The 19,708-nt window shown below is 42.0% G+C and overlaps 1 protein-coding gene across 4 annotated transcripts in view; it reads right to left on the reverse strand.

Annotated features, from left to right (window-relative positions):
• Positions 1-2,244: 2,244 nt before the first annotated feature.
• The window catches only part of EXPH5 (exophilin 5), an 80,895-nt gene continuing 63,431 nt past the window's right edge, over positions 2,245-19,708 (reverse strand). For 3 of the 4 annotated variants that reach the window (XM_043579263.1, XM_043579266.1, XM_043579267.1), the window contains 2 exons: positions 14,993-15,128; positions 2,245-10,892 (listed from right to left, as the gene is read on the reverse strand). In XM_043579263.1, coding sequence (XP_043435198.1) covers positions 5,506-10,892; positions 14,993-15,128 — 5,523 coding nt within the window. In that variant the 3' untranslated portion in view covers positions 2,245-5,505. The remainder of the gene's footprint in view (positions 10,893-14,992; positions 15,129-19,708) is intronic. The other variant, XM_043579265.1, reaches the window with a different exon arrangement.

Genomic DNA, 19,708 nt, shown 5'->3' on the forward strand with positions numbered 1-19,708 from the left:
ATGAAGTTCCCAGAGGAAAGGAAAAAAAGTGACTGCTGGTGAGATAATCATATCGGTCTCCGTTGCATACCTCCAAAACATTTCTAGAACTTCTTCCAAGTTTACTCCAGACTGGAATGACAGGAAACTTGGAAAGAGTGGTCGGGGGAAAAAGCATGAGCTCAGAGGGAAAATTAGTACCAGCATTCATTTTATTAAAACAGAATATTTCCGGGGTGACTGGGTGGCTCAGTCGGTTAAGTATCAGTTCAGGTCTTGATTTCAGCTCCGTTCGTGATCTCATGGTTTGGTTAGAGAGATCAGAAATTGAGCCCCTTGTAGGCTCTACCCTTCGCCCCATCAAAATAAATACACTTTAAAAAAACCACAACAACACAATATGTCATGAAAATTTAAGTAGAAATTAAAGGTTTTTTTTCTTTACCTTTTAACAGAAAATAACATTAAATATTCTCCTGGATAGTAAATCTTTAAAACAATTATCTTTAATTCTTTATCTATATACCGATATATAATTCTAAACACACAAATATAATCATAGTTGTACATACACACGTATATTTCTACACATTCTTTTGTGGAGGTGATCTTGGCTACCCTTTCTCTCTCCCTTCCCTTGTTAAATATACCTCCCAACCCCTACCTGGCCACAAAGCAAATGACACATTAGCCTCTTCTGTATCCTCTCATATGTACACATGCATATGCAGGTTTTTTATTAATGCTTGTTAGAAAATGAGATTTTGCTTTTCTCACTCAATAGTACTAATACAAATTCTCCTAAGTCAACTGATACGGTTCTATTTTATTCTTTTTAATGGCTTCATAATATCACATAGGTGGATGTTGCATCACATTTTCAGTCATTTCTGTTTTTCTAATTTTTTCTTAATGTTTACTTTTAACACAGAGGGGGAGAGAGACGGAGTCAGAGACAGGGACAGAGACAGAGACAGAGACAGGCGTGAGCCAGGGAGGGGCAGAGAGAGAGAGGGAGACACAGAATCTGAAGCAGGCTCCAGACTCCGAGCTGTCACCACAGCCCCGGACACGGGGCTCAAACTAACAGTGAGATCATGACCTGAGCCGAAGTTGGAAGCTTAACCAACTGAGCCACCCAGGCGCCTCCCCCTTTTTTTAATGTTTATTTTTGAGAGAGAGGGAGAGTGTATGCGTGGGTGGGGGAGGGGCCGAGACAGAGGAGGACGGAGGATCAGAAGCAGGTCTCTGTGCTGACAGTACAGAGCCCAATGCAGGGTTCCAACCCACGAACCGCGAGATGGTGACCCGAGCCAGTCAGACACTGAACCGACTGAGCCGCCCAGGTGCCCCTCGGTCATTTCTTACTGAGTGTGCCGTTGCCAGTTTTTGCCACAACGAACATCGTAGCAATAAAAATGCTTACGTGTAAGTCCGTCCATACTAGTGCTGCTGTGTCTATTGCAGTGACTTCCCCGGAGTGAATGCAGTGAGTCTGTGTGTTGGTTCCCTCCTGATGTGGCATCTTCCTATTCATAACAGACAGCTGCTCCCATGGCAGTCCAAATGCTGTGACATGGTTTGAGATATTGGTGCTGGAATTTCCACTGAATATCTGTTTTGTCTTCCCTATCAGTGTGTTTGTGAGCAAACTGCAGACGCTTTGCAAGGAGGCCCTTTTTCTCTGAGCCAATCTCAAGAGGATTATGTTGTCTACAACTAAAAATTCTGGCTGAACCAATGTACTGTGGTAAATTTTAATAAGACACCACACGTATTCAAGATGACAACACTCTGCTGTCCTTGGCAGAGAAACAGCCTTTCAGTTGCTTTTCTAGAAAAGACACAAGATGAGTACAAATCTATTAATTTGTTAATGTTGCGTGTCTTATATTTCAACTGGAAAGAACTGTTCGGTTTTCACCAATGCTACTGGGCACTGGATAACCCAACCCCATGGAGCTCCCTCTTCCTCTCAGACAGAGATGCCAGACTTTCTTCATTCCTCCCCTGGTCTGCAACCAGATAGACCGATCTCCCTGTGTTGGTTGATTGCTTTTGCAGGCGAATGAAAAAGAGAAGTCAATGTGTTTTTAAAACTCCATATAAGGCTGATCTCATTCAACAACCAGAGAGATTTGTTTGAATGCATCTGGCACCCCCATCTACCCCTGCCACCTATTTAGAATTTTTCCTGAAACTTTCACACTTAAAAAATAATCATTTGAGGCTGGGAATAAAAAAAAAACAAAAAACAAGTCAAACGGTGCATCTGTTTAAATCATTTATTTCAACACAGGCATTGTTTTAAATTTGCACCTTGTCTTGTGAACACTTTTCATGTCTAGAGAAAACGACTGAGAACAGGTACATAAAAGGATTCTTTGACATTTTAACATTTTAATAAAAGTGCTTAAGGCTTGCCTGCTTCAGAAACACAGGTGTGCCAATCGCAGAGAGCCCCTACGTGGTAATACATTCACAAACTTGCTTGGAAAGTAACATATTTACATATTTACCCCGTACATTTCAACGGGATATTCTAAAGCATTATCACTACGGTTAACAATAAACTTAGCAATAAGTCCACTTCAACCTTCTAGCATTCCACAGAGAATAGTGCTCTTATGGAGGTGCGAGTTTCTCAATTTTAGTACAGGCACCCATTTACCTTCTATGCAAAGTTGCTTTTATTCACTTTCTATCAGTCAAAACCTTGTTAGTAGCAGTTGGGAGTTTGATAAGCATCATTGTATTTACAACGTAAAGGGGTAAATTATTTAGAAGGAGGTCTCTAAAAACGGAAACAACCTCACGAAGCCCTATTTTAAATAAACTTTACAGGGTACAGTTGAAGTACATTATCTAAACAAGTTAATAATTTAAAGGTACTTCTTAGAACAGATTCCCTCATGATTTACTCCATTTACGTGAATGTTTATTTTAATAATGATTGTATCCTTGAGAAAACAAGTCAGGGGTATAAAAATGACGATTATAAATTACTATAGCTATACCAAAAATGAATATTAAAAAGCAGCAGTCTGTATGTTAAAATACATAGAAATTGGCTGTACTTCTTTAACGAAGTGTTTTTATAAAAGTATAAAACTATACAGAAGGTGCTATTTGTGTGAATTTTCGGATTTCTTGATTCTTGAGCCAGACCAACAGGCAAATAGGGCAATGGTGGTCATCGATTAATTACCTTCAAATTCAAATAGTAGATTCTAGTGCAGAGAAGTAGGACCTCGGGGTAGCTGTTCATCCTCACCTTAACTGACGGTTGCTATAGCCTAAACTCAGCGAAAAATAAGGTAACTTCATTTCACCTTTTGTAACATACATGTGAACTCAGAGTATTTACTGAAATAGAGCTTGCAAGCCGATCATTTTTCAAAAACTGAGAAGCTTAATATTAAAATATTAACTCTGAATATCTTAAAAACTACATGGAAAACTTAAGTCATGGTTTATGAAAATTTCACTTAAATAATCAGATAAATACAAAAAGGGGAAAGGCAGAATTTACAAACATAAAAAAAAAAGGGATAGAATGTTATTTGCTCTTTACCATACAAATTCAAATATTCCGAACAGTTGATTTAAAATGCTACGATTAGTCTCTTTGAGCTTGGTATTGGTGGGAGCCTGGGCTTTAAAACAATTTACAGACTCAGGGAATAGCTTTCATGTTAGTTACCACATGTTTACTGGTTTTGAGAGTCCTGGAAATGATGTAAACTAGCTGTGGCATTTTGCTTCCGGGCAAAGCAATGGTTACGAGGATAATAATAATATAGCTCTTTCTTGCATTTCTATCAGTTCCAGATCTCGGTTTGCTTCACCAGCACTACCATTATCCTTAATTTACATGGATGAAACAGACTAGGTGAGAACAATGGAGAATAAAGTTAGGCCAGGAAGCAAATATAAACCAATCAAAATGAAAACCACTCCCATTGACCCTCATAGTATGAAAATCCCGGACGGCATTGCTTTCTGTAGTTCTAGTCAATTATCTTCACTGCCATCTACTGGTGTTGATCCTGTTAGGAGAGAAAGTTCCAGAAGTTCTGCCTGGCAACTAAAGAGTTAGAAATCAAGTTATCAGTATGAGATGTATTTAGCCTAGATAAATTATTGAGAGAATCCTAGCGACAAGCCCTTAGAAGCTCTGCCTTATCATTCCCCATGGGTTTGGTAAATGATCCTGCAAAGAAGACTGAATCCCAGGGCGTCTGATCTGACTCAGCAGCATTTGAGGGGCTTGGCCAGTGCTCCCGCTGGATATTCATGACAAGAACATGCACAGGGAAAAAAAAAGTGTTCTATCCTGCAAATAAAAATAGAGAAATGGATTGTCCTGGAGAAATGAGAAAAACCAGCTGAGGAGAAAGCTGCAGTGAGGATAAGCCAGTCTCATGACAGACGTCCACGTACCTGCAGGCCCAGTCATGCTCCCTTCCTAAGCACGGTCTGTGGCCAAGCCACCTTCTGCACCAGCATGTTGCCTAGTCTGAGTCTCATCGACTAGATTAAAATTCAGCCCTTAGGGATGCCTGGGTGGCTCAGTGGGTTAAGCGTCCAACTTCGGCTCAGGCAGTGATCTCATGGTTCCTAAGGTGGAGCCCTGCATCGGGCTCTGGGCTGACAGCTCAGAGCCTGGAGCCTGCTTCAGATTCTTTGTCTCTCTCTCTCTGCCCCTCCCCCGCTTGCACTCTCTCTCTCAAAAATAAACGTTAAAAAAAATTTTTTTTTTTATTCAGTCCTTAACAAGTCACCCAGACCGTACCAATGTCTTCAAAGGTATTGCCAGGAATACTCGTATTTTTTGGTTTGAAACGGATTCAGCTCCTCTTCTGTAACCTCAACAAATACATCAAACATCTGCTCCCTGGCTTCACTATGGATATAACACCATGCCCTTGTGAAAATTTCCTTATCTTTGTTTGAAAGAAAAAAAAAAACCCTAATCCTTCTAAATGCTGATGAGTCAAACAGGATGATAATATTTACTCCATTGTCATCATCCCTACATTTTTTTTAATGTCCTGAATATAGGGCATGGATTGGAAGAGGCCATACAGAATTTTCTGGTTGTTCTGGGTAATTAACAAGTTTTATGTACGCCTGGGACACTAGGGTTGTAAATGACAGTGAAAGGTGTAAAAAAAAGTTAGGGAGAGAGTAAAGCAGAAAGCCAAAATTGGATAGTGAATTAGAGATGAAGTGGAGGGAGGGGAGAAAGGCTAAGAATATATATATATATATGTAGAAAACGGCAGAGAACCCCCCCAAAACAAGAATTCATTTGTTCTAGAATTTAGGAAGCATATAATGCTTATATATGTTTATATATTATAGAGTGGGGGGATAAAAAGAGAATCTGGGTAGTTTCAGAGCAGGTGCTGCCCACACTAGATCTTTTTTTTATATGTGTCCTTCTCAAGGGCATACACATGTACACTTGATTTCCATTACAAACTTTGGTGGAAAGGTTATATGCATGTTACTGAAGAAGCCTCACAGTTCTGACTCTTTGTCATTTTCATCCAGATAGTATTCGTCATCCGTGGTTGTGTCCGTGTCACAATCTGAGTCTACTGGAGTCTTTTCATAGATACAAAGTGGTGCGCCTGGAGATAAGGCATCTTCCGGCATCTGGCCGCTCGGAGAATCTGAGCTTGGTAGCTCTGTTGGCTGAGGATGGTTAATTACATCATCTTTCAGGAAGCCGGGGTTCTTAAGAAAACTTGGTTTCCATAATCTTCCTTGTGTGAGTGACCTCTTTACATTCTCCAAGAAAGCCAACTGTTGTTCTTTCCCAAAAATTCCATAGTCAATAGGTCTAGATATAGATGTTGCAAACTTGGGCCCCATTTTTGTTCTGCCGCCACCCAAAGTCCGGTTTTCATTTCCATCACAGGAGGAAAGCTCAGAAAAGGATCTGAATCTTCGACTGTATCCGCTGTTGCCAGAGAATTCATCCCTGAGGGTCAGTTCACTCAGGGCATTGTCAATAGAAGTGCTCTCAGAAAAATGGCGCCCCCTGACCTTTGGAGGATGACTTTTGCGTACCAGATCACCGTGCACATTGATGCTTTTTAAACTGTTTGAACGATAGGGGTGCAGTTCAGGTCCCCACTCCAGAGATGAAGCACTTCTTTGTTGTTGCTGATAACTGGCCAATGGAATGCTTACTCTAGATTTCTCTGTAGGCTCCAAAGGAAAAGGAGGGTTTATTCTTCTCTGATGGTCAGAGAAGTCTGCTTCCCCGAGGTTGGGGAATGTGGGTTGGGCCAAAGTTCTTGACTCTCTTTCCAAAGTCTGAGCTGCTGTTACATCTTTAGACTTCTCATACTTTGGTGATGATTCTGAGATATTTTTAGACCCATTCTGCTGTAGCTGTGAAATGCTGTTAGACTTCGGATTGCTTAAGTGTGTAGAAGCTTCTCTACTGGGTATTACAGTAACCTGGAGAGAGTTCTCTGACTTTTCCACATCCGTTATATCGCGACTCAACCTGCTTTCATTTCTGGACTCTATGGACTTTGGAGTAGGCTCAGGGGACGGCAGGTTGCACTCGGCCGTGCCAAGAGATAAGCTGCCAAAGCCAGAACTGTTCCCACTTTGGGGGAAGATAGTAGCTACGTGTCTTCTGGGGCTTAAATCTTTAGCTGGGATTTTTCTGCTTGCTTTGGACATGGCTGCCAATCTGTGTTTAACTACGGATCTGTTTTTCCCTTTTTCTGGGTCATCCAAGCTGGTTTTCTGTTTACTGCTTCCTCCAGGAAATGAAGGTTGATCCCATGCCAACTTTAGCATTTCATCTTCAGCCTTGCTGTTCTCTGTCATGCTTATCTCCTGACTCCTTGGAGGTAGCTCTCTGGGTTCAGACTGCAAACTGTCTAAATCTGGTTCACCTGAACAAGTCCCTTCAAAAAGCTGTAGTTTATGCAAAGCTGGAGTAAGAGCAAAGACTTGGCTTTCCAAGTCAGAAAGTGGTTTACTAGTCTCTTTTTGGAAATCTGTTCCAATTTCCCCTCTTACTTGACTAGGCTGCAATCCATTGGAACTACCGTCCGCGATCTCTCTCGGAAGGCCTTCTCCAGTTCCAGGAGCTGTGATGGCTATCCTAGTACCTACACATTCCCCGGAACTTCTTCCATTTTGGGAACTTCCAACATTCTCTTCTGAATGGGCTGGGAGATTAGAAGGACCACTGTTGCCCGATTTACTGGACTGCTGACAGTTTTCAGCTTTCTCTTCTGTACCTTTTTTTTCCTGAAGCATTGATGAAGGAGGCAGAGTTTCGCTTTGCGATCTTTTCCCTCTCTCTTTTCTGCTCTCTGAATCACCTAGGGGTGTTTTAGCGAAGTTATCTGGGGAAACCTCTCCAGTTTTAGATTCTCCTTTATGAAGAGAAACACGTGCCTCAGTAGAATCCACTTCCTGTAATGTTGGTTCTGAGGGCCAAATGCTTGGTAATTGTGAAGCAGTCATATTTTCACTGGTGCGAGAAAGACAGTGGGTCTTCTCCTGAGCAGAGGTGACCAGCATCTTTAGACCTTCAGATGAAGGTGTTCCTGACTGCTCTTGGGTAGAATAATTTAGCTTTTCTTTTTCAAAAGCATTGGGAAAGGTTTCAGTCTCCACTTTAGTTGATTCCGTAAGTGAATCGATATACCGTGTATACTTTTCAAGAATGTTAGAGAATTTTTTGCTGTATTTCCTTGGTAGAGTGTAATATACTGAAACCACCTCAAGACATTTTACATTATCTTCATCGCCAGAAACAGAAAATGTACTAGTGGTCTTAAATTTATGTAACGTTTTCCCACTTTCTTTTCTTGACGCGTCTGAAGAGAAAGGCAGAGGGTCTTCATTTGAAAGGGAAAATAGGCCTGTCCCGGAGACAGCAATTTTACCATCCTTTTCAGTGCATTCTGGAAAGTATTCCTTTTGGTGGTGTCTTTTTGGCAAAGACAAATCGCTAACAGGCGAATTATTTTCCAGAGGGCTAATGATCGCCTCCCAAGGTTTTAGTGTTACAGCAGAAGCATCTGTGTTTGAGACCAAACATTCTTCTCTTTTGTCTCTCCCATCTGAGGCATCTGGTACCCCTGACGGACACGACACGGCCCTCTTGATGAGGAACGGAAGTGGTCCTTTTCTAACAGAAGCAAACCCACTGTTTTTCAGGCTTGTCGCCTTCTCTGTGGCTTCAGGTGCTACTGGGACCGAGTCTGACACTGCTTTGGAACATTTGCTTTCTGACTCAGAAGAACTGGGACCGAATTTGTTCAATGTATACTTCCCTGCTGGGTGTTCCACATTATTTTTGACTTGGAATGGAAGTGGTTCATTCCTACCCGGAGAAGCCATTATCTTACTTTCCGACTTCCTGTTATTGATGAGAAATCTGGCTGATTTTGTTGGTGACGTGCAGGAAGTCGTGTGAACTTCAGGAGGCTTGGAATTGCTTTGATTCATCTCCACGGAGCTACTGTTATCGCTGGTGGGTGCCGTTCTCCTTTCCGTTTTGCTTAACTTCTCCAGAGAGGCTATGCGTCGCCTTACTCTTCCTTTTCCTTTCCCATCCTTGAAAGGAGAGTGAGAACGCCATTTGGCAACATCAACTTCCTCATTGTGTACAAGTACACACTCATCGTTACGCTTGGGGTTTTCTGAGGGGCTTAGGGCAAACTGATCACTTTGGTCCTTGCTATCATTGTCCTTTTGTGCTCTTTCTCCCGGAGATGGATCCTTGCCCGAAGGACTTTTCCTGGAGAACACTGTTGTTGAAGGAATCGCCGGAGTGTCAAGGAAAGACTTATTCGATGGTGAGGAGCCAGGCAGTATACCCGATGACAGATCTGAAGAATCGCGTGGGATCTTACGACGAGCAGCTGGTTTGCTACAGTTGGTGGAAGGACTTGTGGTACCTTGTTCTTCCTTGGTATCTGAAATAGCAGGCTTTTCTGCAGACTGTGCCTTTTGACCATCAGCAGGTTCAGAGCTCCAGTGGTTATTTTTAATAATGCCTGAAATAGCTTCAGTACTTGCTCTTACTTCCTGGTGACAACCTTGACCTGGGCTGGGCCAAGACGCTGTTGTGCGTTCCTGAATGAAAGCAAGGGAAGTCGCTGAGCCAAGTTTTCTGTCCCCCGTGTGATTCTTATCTTTTTTAAGTTCATTGGAACGCTCTCTGTGTGATATATGAATTTTGGGGCTCTCTTTCCTGGAAATGACTCCAGGTGACCTCTTTGAACTTACTGTGGTAGATGCATTAAAAGCAAACCCTTTGCCCTTGGCTGAGTCCTGGGAGAGGGGATTTTGAACATCAGAGGCATGGTTAGAGGTTACTGTCTGTGAGACCGGTTGGGGGACTTCACTTGTCATGTGTGTCCGGTCCATCTTGTGTAGTTGTTTGTCTTCTTCCCGAAGAGATTCCTTCAAGACTTTCTCCTTAGTCACTTGTGTGACCAAGATACTGGGTGGACTTTTGGTAAGAGGTGGAGAATCGACCGAATCGCTCTTGGTCACAGTGACTTCCGTATAGCTTTTTATTGGCAGAGAGGCGGGCTTAATTTTGTGCACACCAACTGTGGGATTCTGAAAGCTGGGCCTCTGAGGGTTCCCTCTGTCATCGGGAATCGGGGGGAAGGAGGTGTTGAATGAGGATGCTAGAGTCGTCTGAGTATTTCCAAACGAGTAAGGTTCTTTGTCCAGGTGTACTTCTGTAGGAGGACTGCCCTGTTGGCATACTGACCTTCTAGATGTGCTGTGATAGCTGGGACCAGTCCCAGGGCAAACGTCTGGCATGCTGAAATGAGTCATCTGGCTCTCATTGCCTCGCGACACCTCCGTGCTCTCCAGCGTGGTTGTCTGAGAGTCAAACTGCCAGAGATGTGGCTCTTCATGATCTCTGAAAATATTTGTTTTGTAACCAGGAGAAAATGATCCCCAGTGTTGAGAATGAATGCTATGGCTGTGACCAGCTGATACTTCCATGGATATCATTTCGGAGTCTCTGTGAGAAGTGAATGGATGCCTACTTTGAGGGAAGTCAGACCAGAAAGGATGTTCTTCGTGTTGGCCCCAAAGAGGACTTTGTTTAAATCTCTGTTCCCTGTTTCGTCCAAAGGTATCGCTAGAGAAAGATCTAGCAAATGGGTGTTCTTGATGGTAGAATGGCATATTTTCTGAGTTCTCAAATGGGTCAGGACTCATTGCATTATCCATGCAGGCGTCTAAATGAACACCTGGGTAAACACTCTGTGAACGGTAAAATTCGTATCTCCTATTCTCCTGAAAACACCCGGGATACACATACTGGTCAGCAGAGTCAATCTCCATCGGCGAAGGTGCCCCCAGGAATTCTTCCTGGCTCTGCCCACCTCTGGAAGAATCTGATCTATTCCATATAATGGATGATAAAGGAGTTCTCTTTGGGCTCTGCTGGTGTCTTGGTGGTATAAACCCACTCTGGTTCTGAGTTATTGTTGGAAAATGTAAGCTTCTTGTTGTGAAATACATCGTAGCTGGTGAAGTTGATGGCCGCCTGCTGTCGAAACACAGAGAAGTACTACCAAAACTATTCTTTTGCACGTAATCTTCTTTTGAGAGTCTGGGCTCCCTTGTCCTGTACATATCATAAATTGTTTTTGTTCTAGGAGAAAAGGTTTTAAAACCTTCCCTAGGGGTTCCTGGTCTTAGGATGTCATAGATAGACATATTAGGAGCTCCATTATGGTGGTTTTGGTACCTTCCCGGGATATTTCCGTGCGTGTTCCCCCTGGAGTAAAAATGACTGCACTGTGCTCTTGATCCGTAGTTGAGAGGTGCTGTGGTATTCCCTGAGCTTGGACATTGTTCCTGAGCCAGTTTATTATCCAAGTCGTCTAAAACTGAAAGGAGAATATGAGTCAGGTTTTTTTTTTTTTTTTGTATGAGATTTTACAGTCTAATAATAATGAGTTTTTGAGGTCCTTCTTCAAGAATTAAAATCATTTATTATTTAAAAAAAATGTTTTTAATGTTTATTTTTGAGAGACAGAGAGAGCATGAGTAGGGGAGAGGCAGAGAGAGAGAGGAAGACACCGAATCAGAAGCAGGCTCCAGGCCGTGAGCTGTCAGCACAGAGCCCGACGCGGGGCTCGAACCCACGAACCATGAGATCATGACCCAAGCCAAAATTGGACGCTCACCCGACTGAGCCACCCAGGCGACTCTTTATATAAATAAATGTGGTGACATTAATTTAGATTATGTTTTTAAGAGACTGTGACTTTTACAAGGTTGTAGTAGAAGTTTCTTTTTTCACGCTTTTCCAAATCATACTTTTTCAAAACTAACCTTCCCCGATGCCTTAAGAACATAAAGCTACATTTTTGTTTTCTAACCACAACATTTTAATTGTGGTGTTTTTACTTTTTAGCTCATCTTTTGTGTCACTAGGGTAGCTAAGATATTTCCCACCATGCTTACCTCAGAGGATTGCAATAAAAATGAGAGTCTATAAATAACGCGTGATTTCTTAGTTGTACTGTTAAGCAAATGACACTACTACCAAAAGCTTAAGCAGGTAATTTATAAACACACTTTATAAAATTTATAGGAGCACCCGGGTGGCTCAGTCGGTTAAGCGTCCGACTTTGGCTGAAGTCATGATCTCACAGTTCGTGAATTCCAACCCCACGTCGGGCACTGTGCTGACAGCTCAGAGCCTGGACCCTGCTTCCAATTCTGTGTCTCCCTTCTCTCTGCCCCTCCCCCCACTCACGCTCTAGCTCTCTAAATAAATAAATAAATAAATACATAAACAAATAAAAATTTAAAAAATTTATAAACATTCTTATTTGGATGGATTTGAGCAACATATAAAATTTAGAGTTCTATACAATATTGTTCTCTATAGTAGCTCTCTAAATAAATAAATAAATACATAAACAAATAAAAATTTAAAAAATTTATAAACATTCTTATTTGGATGGATTTGAGCAACATATAAAATTTAGAGTTCTATACAATATTGTTAAATGATATGCTCATGGTGGATTGGTTTTTTCCTGGAAAAATTAAGACCCATTATCACCCCTATAATATTGTACTTTTCTATGTGTCAGGCCCAGTTCTAAACACTTAATTTATTAACTCATTAAATCCTCACATAACCTTATAAGATTGGTACTATTACTGTGCTTGTCTTATAAATGAGGAAACTGAGGCATGAACAGATTCAGTTGTTGGGGACACACAGCCAGTAAGTGGATCCAGGCAGTCTCCTGGGTCTGCACTATGCAGCGCCTGTGCCATAAAAGCTCGCTTTTCATTCTTTCTTTTAGTGAACTATAAAGATGATTTCACTATAAGCTCATAATGTTACAAGGATTTGAAGTCGCTGCCGTTAAGCAATGTTTGCTCCTGTTTCTCTCAATGGCAAGGTCAGAGGGCGGTGTCCATGTCAGAGTTCAGTGACCTCTTCATAATACAGAGGACCTAGGGCAATCCGAGCCCCAGAGATCATGCTTACAAGGACCACAGGCTCTGTGTCTTTGAATTGTGTTTATTTAATCATATTTGACCTCTTTTCCTCAATAAAAACCTCTCAGAATTTAAATAGAACCATAATCTTTTAAGGTCTCAAGATTCCCTAAGGGCCATCCCATAGTGGATATACTTTACCACATTCATGTTCCAATAAATACAAACACATAGATTATGTGTTTATTGAAGAAATGTTCATTAATGAGAATCAAAAGTTGTCTGAGAAATAAGTTATGGGATTATTTAAGCTGCTGGAGAAGTCACACCTTTCTTCCTCTGTTACATAAAATGATACATTCTCTCCTTGGTTATTTAAAATTATTTGTCATTAAAAAATTTGATTTGGGGGCACCTGGGTGGCTCAGTCGGTTAAGCATCTGACTTCGGCTCAGGTCATGATCTCACAGCTCCTGAGTTCAATCCCCCCATTAGGCTCTGTGCTGACAGCTCAGAGACTGGAGCCTGCTTTGGATTCTGTGTGTGTCTCTCTCTGTCCCTCCCCGCCTCAAGAGTAAATAAATAATCATTTAAAAATTCTGATTTTAACTCTTCAGTGACAGAGTCAGTATTTGTGAACATATGTGGGATGTATCTGCGGACATGTCAACTAGGTTAAGGCAGGTACTGAAGAGAGTTTTGATGTTCTGGATTTTCCCCACCCTATTTTATTTGTAAGCTGGTGCTATTTAAGTATGCACAGCCAGCAGAAGAACCAATCTTGAGCATTAAAGATCTATAACTAAGGAATTCTTCAGGGAATCATCCTGAAATAAAAAAATGAAGAAAGAAAATTATCTCCAGTCTCTGAAATAATTCCATATATCTACACACACAAAAATCAAACAGTGCCAAACCATAAGGTGAGGCAAAAAGGAAACAAAACTATGTAATGAGTAAAAATCCGTCTTTAAAACAAATTGTAATAAAATCTCTCTGATTTCTGTTCTGTTTCCAGCTGTTCGTAGTTTTTTTTCCCTTAAAGTCTTTTGCTGCCTACAAGGGCAACATATATATGGTAATAAGAGAAAATAGAGGAAAGTATAACAAAAGAGGTGAAATCACCTGGAATCCTCCCCAGATATAACACCTCTTAACATCCCCAGAGAAAGCTTCTAAATTGTTCAAAGCCACTTATAATCCCAAGTAATGCTGTTTTATTCATTACTCTTGAAGTTAAAAAAAAAAAAAAAAATCTGTGTTTCCTCTTTATTTTCAGAGAAGACAAATCATTTTTTTTCATTTTGTAAACAGTAGCTCTCCTGTACTAGCAAAAGCTGTGTTTTGGAACAGAGATTTTCCTCTGGGCTTCTTTTCTCTGAAGCAAGTTCTCTGCCAGGAGCCATCTTACTGAAAGGCTGACCCCCTAGCTGGACATCCCTCACTGACCACCCCACCTGTCCCAACTACAGTGCCCTTGCCTTTGCAAATCAGATTTAGTTCTTCGGGGTGAAGCTGGTGAATGACTTCAGAGTTCACTTTTAGATGCCTAGCCTTATTTTTGATACTGAGTAACTTATGCAAAGAGAAGCCATGCTTGGGGCACCTGGGTGGTTCAGTCTGTGAAGCGTCTGACCTTGGCTCAGGTCATGGTCTCATGGTTCATGAGTTCAAGCCCCGCATTGGGCTCTGTGCTGATGGCTCAGAGACTGGAGCCTGCTTCAGATTCTATGTCTCCCTCTCTCTCTGCCCCTCCCCTGCTCACGCTCTCTCCGTCTCTCTCTCTTTCTCAAAAATAAATAATAAACATTAAAAACATTTTTAAAAAAGGAGCTATGCTTATATAATAATAACATTCACGTGCACATAGTGACTTTTAGAATCTGTTTCAGTCTTTATTGTCATCTGTTGTACAAGACTAATTGTTCAACAACAGTTAGATTTCATCACTGTGCCTTTAGGTACTGATTGGGAACAATAAAAGTCTGTTAGGAACAGCACTTTATAGACATATTTCCTAAAAAGGCATTTCCTTTTACCTGAGGTTAATATTAAACATTACTCTCACTCCACAGATTTATCAGCCTTGGTCTGGGCATATTTGTTTAGATTATATTCAAATATAAGATTCTTTAATATTTGTGTTAATAGCAGATAACAGGTACACCTGGGTGGCTCCGTTGGTTGAGCATCCCACTCTTGATTTTGGCTCAGGTCATGATCTCACAGTTTGTGAGACTGAGCCCCACAATGGGCTCTGTCCTGTCAGCACACAGCCTGCTTGGGATTCTCTCTCTCCCTCGCTCTCTCTGCTCCTTCCCTACTCTTGCTCTGTCTCTCGAAAATAAATAAACATAAAACAATACAATAAATAGCATAACGGCCTCCTCTTCAGATAAGGTAAATAAAAGGATTTCAAAAATAAAGTACAGGGTATAATATGTTTCGAGCATTTTAATACAAACTATAATCACCATTTGCTTTAGCGCAGGGCGTCCCAAGGTAGTTCAATGCATAGACTTACCTTGGAAAAACTCGTTTTCCAGCAGTGAAGCATCCCAGGGAGGCATACCACTTCCCTCCCTCATGCCTGCTCGCCCGGGGACAAAGACACTGTCAACCGGTTGATTTTCCAGAGGTGAACTGTATATTTTGGCCTGCTAATTTTAAAACAGAAAATGCAAGATTATTTGTGGACCTTCCCTAGCCAGAACACGCACGTGTCTCCGCAATAATTTCCCAAAACGTAAAGCCTAAGGACCACACATCAATTTTTCTAACACTGCTTTCTCAACGTACAGTGTTTCATTGTTTCTGTCATTTGCAAGTGATCACAAACTTCTCTGTACCTACACTAATGGTTTTTAGTATGAGTCTGCAAGCAATTATTGAGCATCTGTCTGCCAAACACTCCTACAAACTTACACAGCACCACACAAATCTTAGGGAGGTTCCTGGAAAACAGTGAAGAAATCGACCTCTTGAATTGGGAGTGTGGTCTTCATGGCCCCAGTGGCTGGAATTTTAGATTTAACACCGTCCTCAGGTCTGTCAAGAGCTGGCTACCTGAAGCTTGTAGTGGACCTTAAGATTTGTGAACTTGCACTTAGATGAAAACAAAAAGTATTTCTATCCATAGCGTTCATGCAGAATGGCAGAACCTCCCGGACGGACATAAGGCACTGATTAACGGTGTTCTCTGAATCAAAAGCGCTACAAAGTATGACCTTATAAATGGTTGGGTTTTTTTTTGAAACACCATTGCTGGTTTTACAGGGTTTAGGAGGATGATGTAGAGCTAATGATGTTTTCCTTTCTTTACAGCAACGGTTTATCTTGATATATTTTAATTTTTTAAATTTTTACTTATTTTTGAGAGAGAGAGGGAGAGAACGAGTGTGGGGTAAGGGCAGAGAGAGAGAGGGACACAGAATCCAAAGCAGGCTCCAGGCTCTGAGCTGTCAGCACAGAGCCCGACGCAGGGCTCGAACTCACCACGAGATCATGACCCGAGCGGAAGTCAGACGCTTAACTGACCGAGCCACCCAGGCGCCCCCTATCTTGATTTCTCCAAATCCATCACTACCCTACATTCAAGCTTAATTTGTCTCCCTGACCTTGGGGGGGATTACCCCCTCCCACAGCTTCACCTTCTTTTGCCAAAACACCATTTGCATTTCCTCTGTCACACCATCTCTTCGCTGAGGACTCCGTCTGTAACTCCTTCTGCACCCGTCCCTGAACAAGGCCAGCACTTTCCATTCAGCCACTGTGGTCAGCTCACTCTGCTCCCCAGCCCTTGCTGCTTGGGTGCCTCTTCCCCCCAAGTTTTCTCTTTCCATTTGGTGTTCGCCATTATGTTTCATTTCCCTTGAATGCCCAAAACCAATCTCTAACTTTTCCAAAGCTCCAGCTTTTTTACTTCTCTATCACAGGTCTGTCCAATTCCAAACCCCAGGTTCTCCTGATTTCTATATTCCTCACAATCCAGTATTTTTATTCCTGCTAGTTTCTTCCTCAAGATCTAAGTCATTATGTCTTGTAGGAGCCCTGCCCCAATTTCACTGACTTGTGATTTTCAGTTCTATGTGTAATGGAATATACACAGAGATTTATGAATAACAGAGAAACAATCCTGTGATAACTTAGGATGTAGATCATTGGATATAATTTAACACACTAATACAAAATTCAGAAGTAAACAAATACTAGAGGCAAAACAAAACTACAGTAAGATCCCATTTGGAGGTAATATAACCAGAAACTAATCACTCGTGTGGACTACATGCATCTGATTAAGAGAATGGCTGGCATCAGTGTCTCTCAACCATTTTTAACACCCAAACAAACTCCACATTTCCTCTATCTAGACCAGAATACATTCCTTTTGGCCCCCTGGATCATATGCCTTTTACAATGCAAATTTGTACATAAGTGAAAAATACTTGCACTGAGGGCTCAGGCGAAAATGAACCTCTCAAAGATGGGAGGGATTATCACCCACTAGAGACCCTGAATATAACTTCCTTTGGTCATACGTCTGCCCGAATCCTCTGCGTCAAGACCAGCACTACTCGTCCAACATGTTAAGGATGTTTCCTCTACACAGAGGTACAAGTTATATGACTAAGAGAAAATACAGAGCGTTTGTTTACACTCAATTTGAACTCTGCAAGGGTATTTTTTCCAGTGACAAAATGGCTAAAAAAGTCACTCCTAGGGGCGGCTCAGTTGGTTGAGCTCGACTCTTGATTTTGGCTCAGGTCACGATCCCAGGGTCATGGGATCAAGCCCCACATCAGGCTCTTCGCTGAGCATGGAGCCTGCTTGGGATTCATATGCATTTTCTCTCTCTCCGTCTTTCTCTCTGTCTCTAATGTTAAAAAGAAAAAAGTCATGCTAGGCAACGGTAGGTACCAAACACAGAGAAGACTGAACACTATTACTGCTCTATAGATCCCTTTTATTTGAGCTGTATGTGAGTAGTATCATAATTAGTTTTTATTAGCAGCAGCAGCAGCAGCACCTGAATGGTCTAGGCAATGTGACTAGCATTGTATACAGGTTACCTTATTTCATTATTTTAACCACCCAATGAAGTTGGTACTATTATTACGACCACTTTGAGAAAAAAGAGGTTTCAAGAGGTCAGGTCAATTGATTCAGGTCACACTGGTGGAGGGAAGGATTTCTTCCCAGTCCGTGAGATTCCAGAGCCCAGGCCAAATCACCTGTCTTTACTGTTATATTAGTTTATTAGCACACTCTATCCTAGCTGGAAGCATCTTCTGAGGCTGCTGGGAAGAGGTTTCCTCTTACCTAGAACGGAGGTAGATCCCTCTGGGGCCCAGAGCACACACGGATCCTCAGTCAGGACTCCATCTTGGACTCAGAACCCTCCTCTGAACCATGTTCCGCGCCACGAAGTTGCCATAAGAGATGAAGCCTATTTTCCATTCTAGCCTAGAGGAGGAGGTTCAAAACACCTCCGTGCAGCAAAATCGGGTTGAAATGCTATTCCAACCTTGAATTTCAGCCATTCCTCTCCCCAGCTCTCTTCAAGGGCCCTGTGCTCCAAGTTCACTACACACAGTTCTCTAAAATGTCGTGCCCTTCGTCTTAGACCTCCACGTCTCTGCTCTTATCTCGGCCCTCTCCACTCTTCTCTCAGAAAAAGGCAATGCGCCCTTCAGTGTCCAGCTCATCTCTGTTTCTGCGAGCTCTTCTCCCTGGGAAGAATTAGTTACCATCGTGGTTTCACACCCATCGTGGTGCATATTATTATACCCATGATATCCTACTGAAGTGTTGACCTTCTCCCTTCCTGCCTACTGCACATTTCAGTCCCCGCCCTGATCCAAGAAACCAAGCATTTGAAGACAAATGGGTTAGGACCCTGTAAGTGGACCACCTACTAAAATAACTAGTATTCTCCTCTGTATCCTGTGCACCCAGCATAGCGTCCATGTGTAAGTGACTCGCTAGTATTTACTGAGCAGAATTCCAACACCTCTCTTCCTGCCATACCTTTTCCCGCTTCTCCAACCCATTTTTTGTACAGTCATTCGATACCACCTATCTTATATTTGAGCAAAATCACCCATTTCTTCCGTTTTCAATATACTTTCAAAATATCCTCTCTCATCAGATCCTTACAACAAATTTGCAAGTGAGGTAGGGATTATCATTCCCATTCTGCAGATGAAACACTGAATCCTGGATAAGTGCCTTACTTAAGTCATATGAATAATAACTGGTGGCACTGGCTACTCACACTCCTGTGATCTGACCCCTAACGCTGTTCTTTATGTTGCTGTTTACTGGTATTTTACTCACGTACACGATCCTTATTTAGCTGATACACCCTGTGGATAAAAACCTTGCTTTAAGCATTCCATGCCCTCCACGTACATGCAGTTAGGGACTGATTTATGGCAGACCAAGGTGGAAAATTACACATATGAGATTTCTGGTAAAGATTACAAAAATTGAGACACCAAATATGTACAGTATTAGGACTCGGAAAAGCACATCCAAGGGAAGAAAGCCTAATGGTCAAACACATGAGTTCCACCCAGTTTAAAACCCTATTTCTGCCTCTTAATAGTGGCATAACTTTGGACAAGTTACTTAACCTTTCTCTACCTTTGCTTCTTTCTTAGTGAAATGAAGAGATAAGAATGACGATAAGAGTAGCAGCACCCCTCCCCCACTCGTTGGGTGGTGCTGACGATTATGAACTAATCCCTGTAAAACACTTTCGAATGGTGACCAGCACTTACTGAATCCTCATTGTTAGTCATCGCTATTTTTCTGGGGTTACAGAGGATTTCCTGGAGGATTCCTGCCAATGCTTATAGTCTAAAGAACTAGAAAAGTGTTGGGCACCTGGGTGGCTCAGTCGGTTCAGCGACCGACTTCTGCTCAGGTCACGATCTCACGGTATGTGGGTTCGGGCCCCACGGCGGGCTCTGTGCTGACAGCTCGGAGCATGGAGCCTGCTTCGGGTTCTGGGTCTCCTTCTCTCTCTGCCCCTCCCCCACTCATGCTCTGTCTCTCCCTGTCTCAGAAATAAATGAACGTTAAAAAAAATTTTTTTTAAAAAAGAACTAGAAAAGTGTTCCAAAGAATTAGACACCAGAGTCCAAAAATGCTGGCTTTTAGGATGTCCGTTACATTCTCAAACACGGTGCATAAAAGAGGCTGAGCAAAATGAGGCCTTTTACTCAACCCAATTCAC

Source organism: Prionailurus bengalensis, chromosome D1 (genome assembly GCF_016509475.1).
Source record: "Prionailurus bengalensis isolate Pbe53 chromosome D1, Fcat_Pben_1.1_paternal_pri, whole genome shotgun sequence".
Classification (NCBI taxonomy): domain Eukaryota; kingdom Metazoa; phylum Chordata; class Mammalia; order Carnivora; family Felidae; genus Prionailurus; species Prionailurus bengalensis.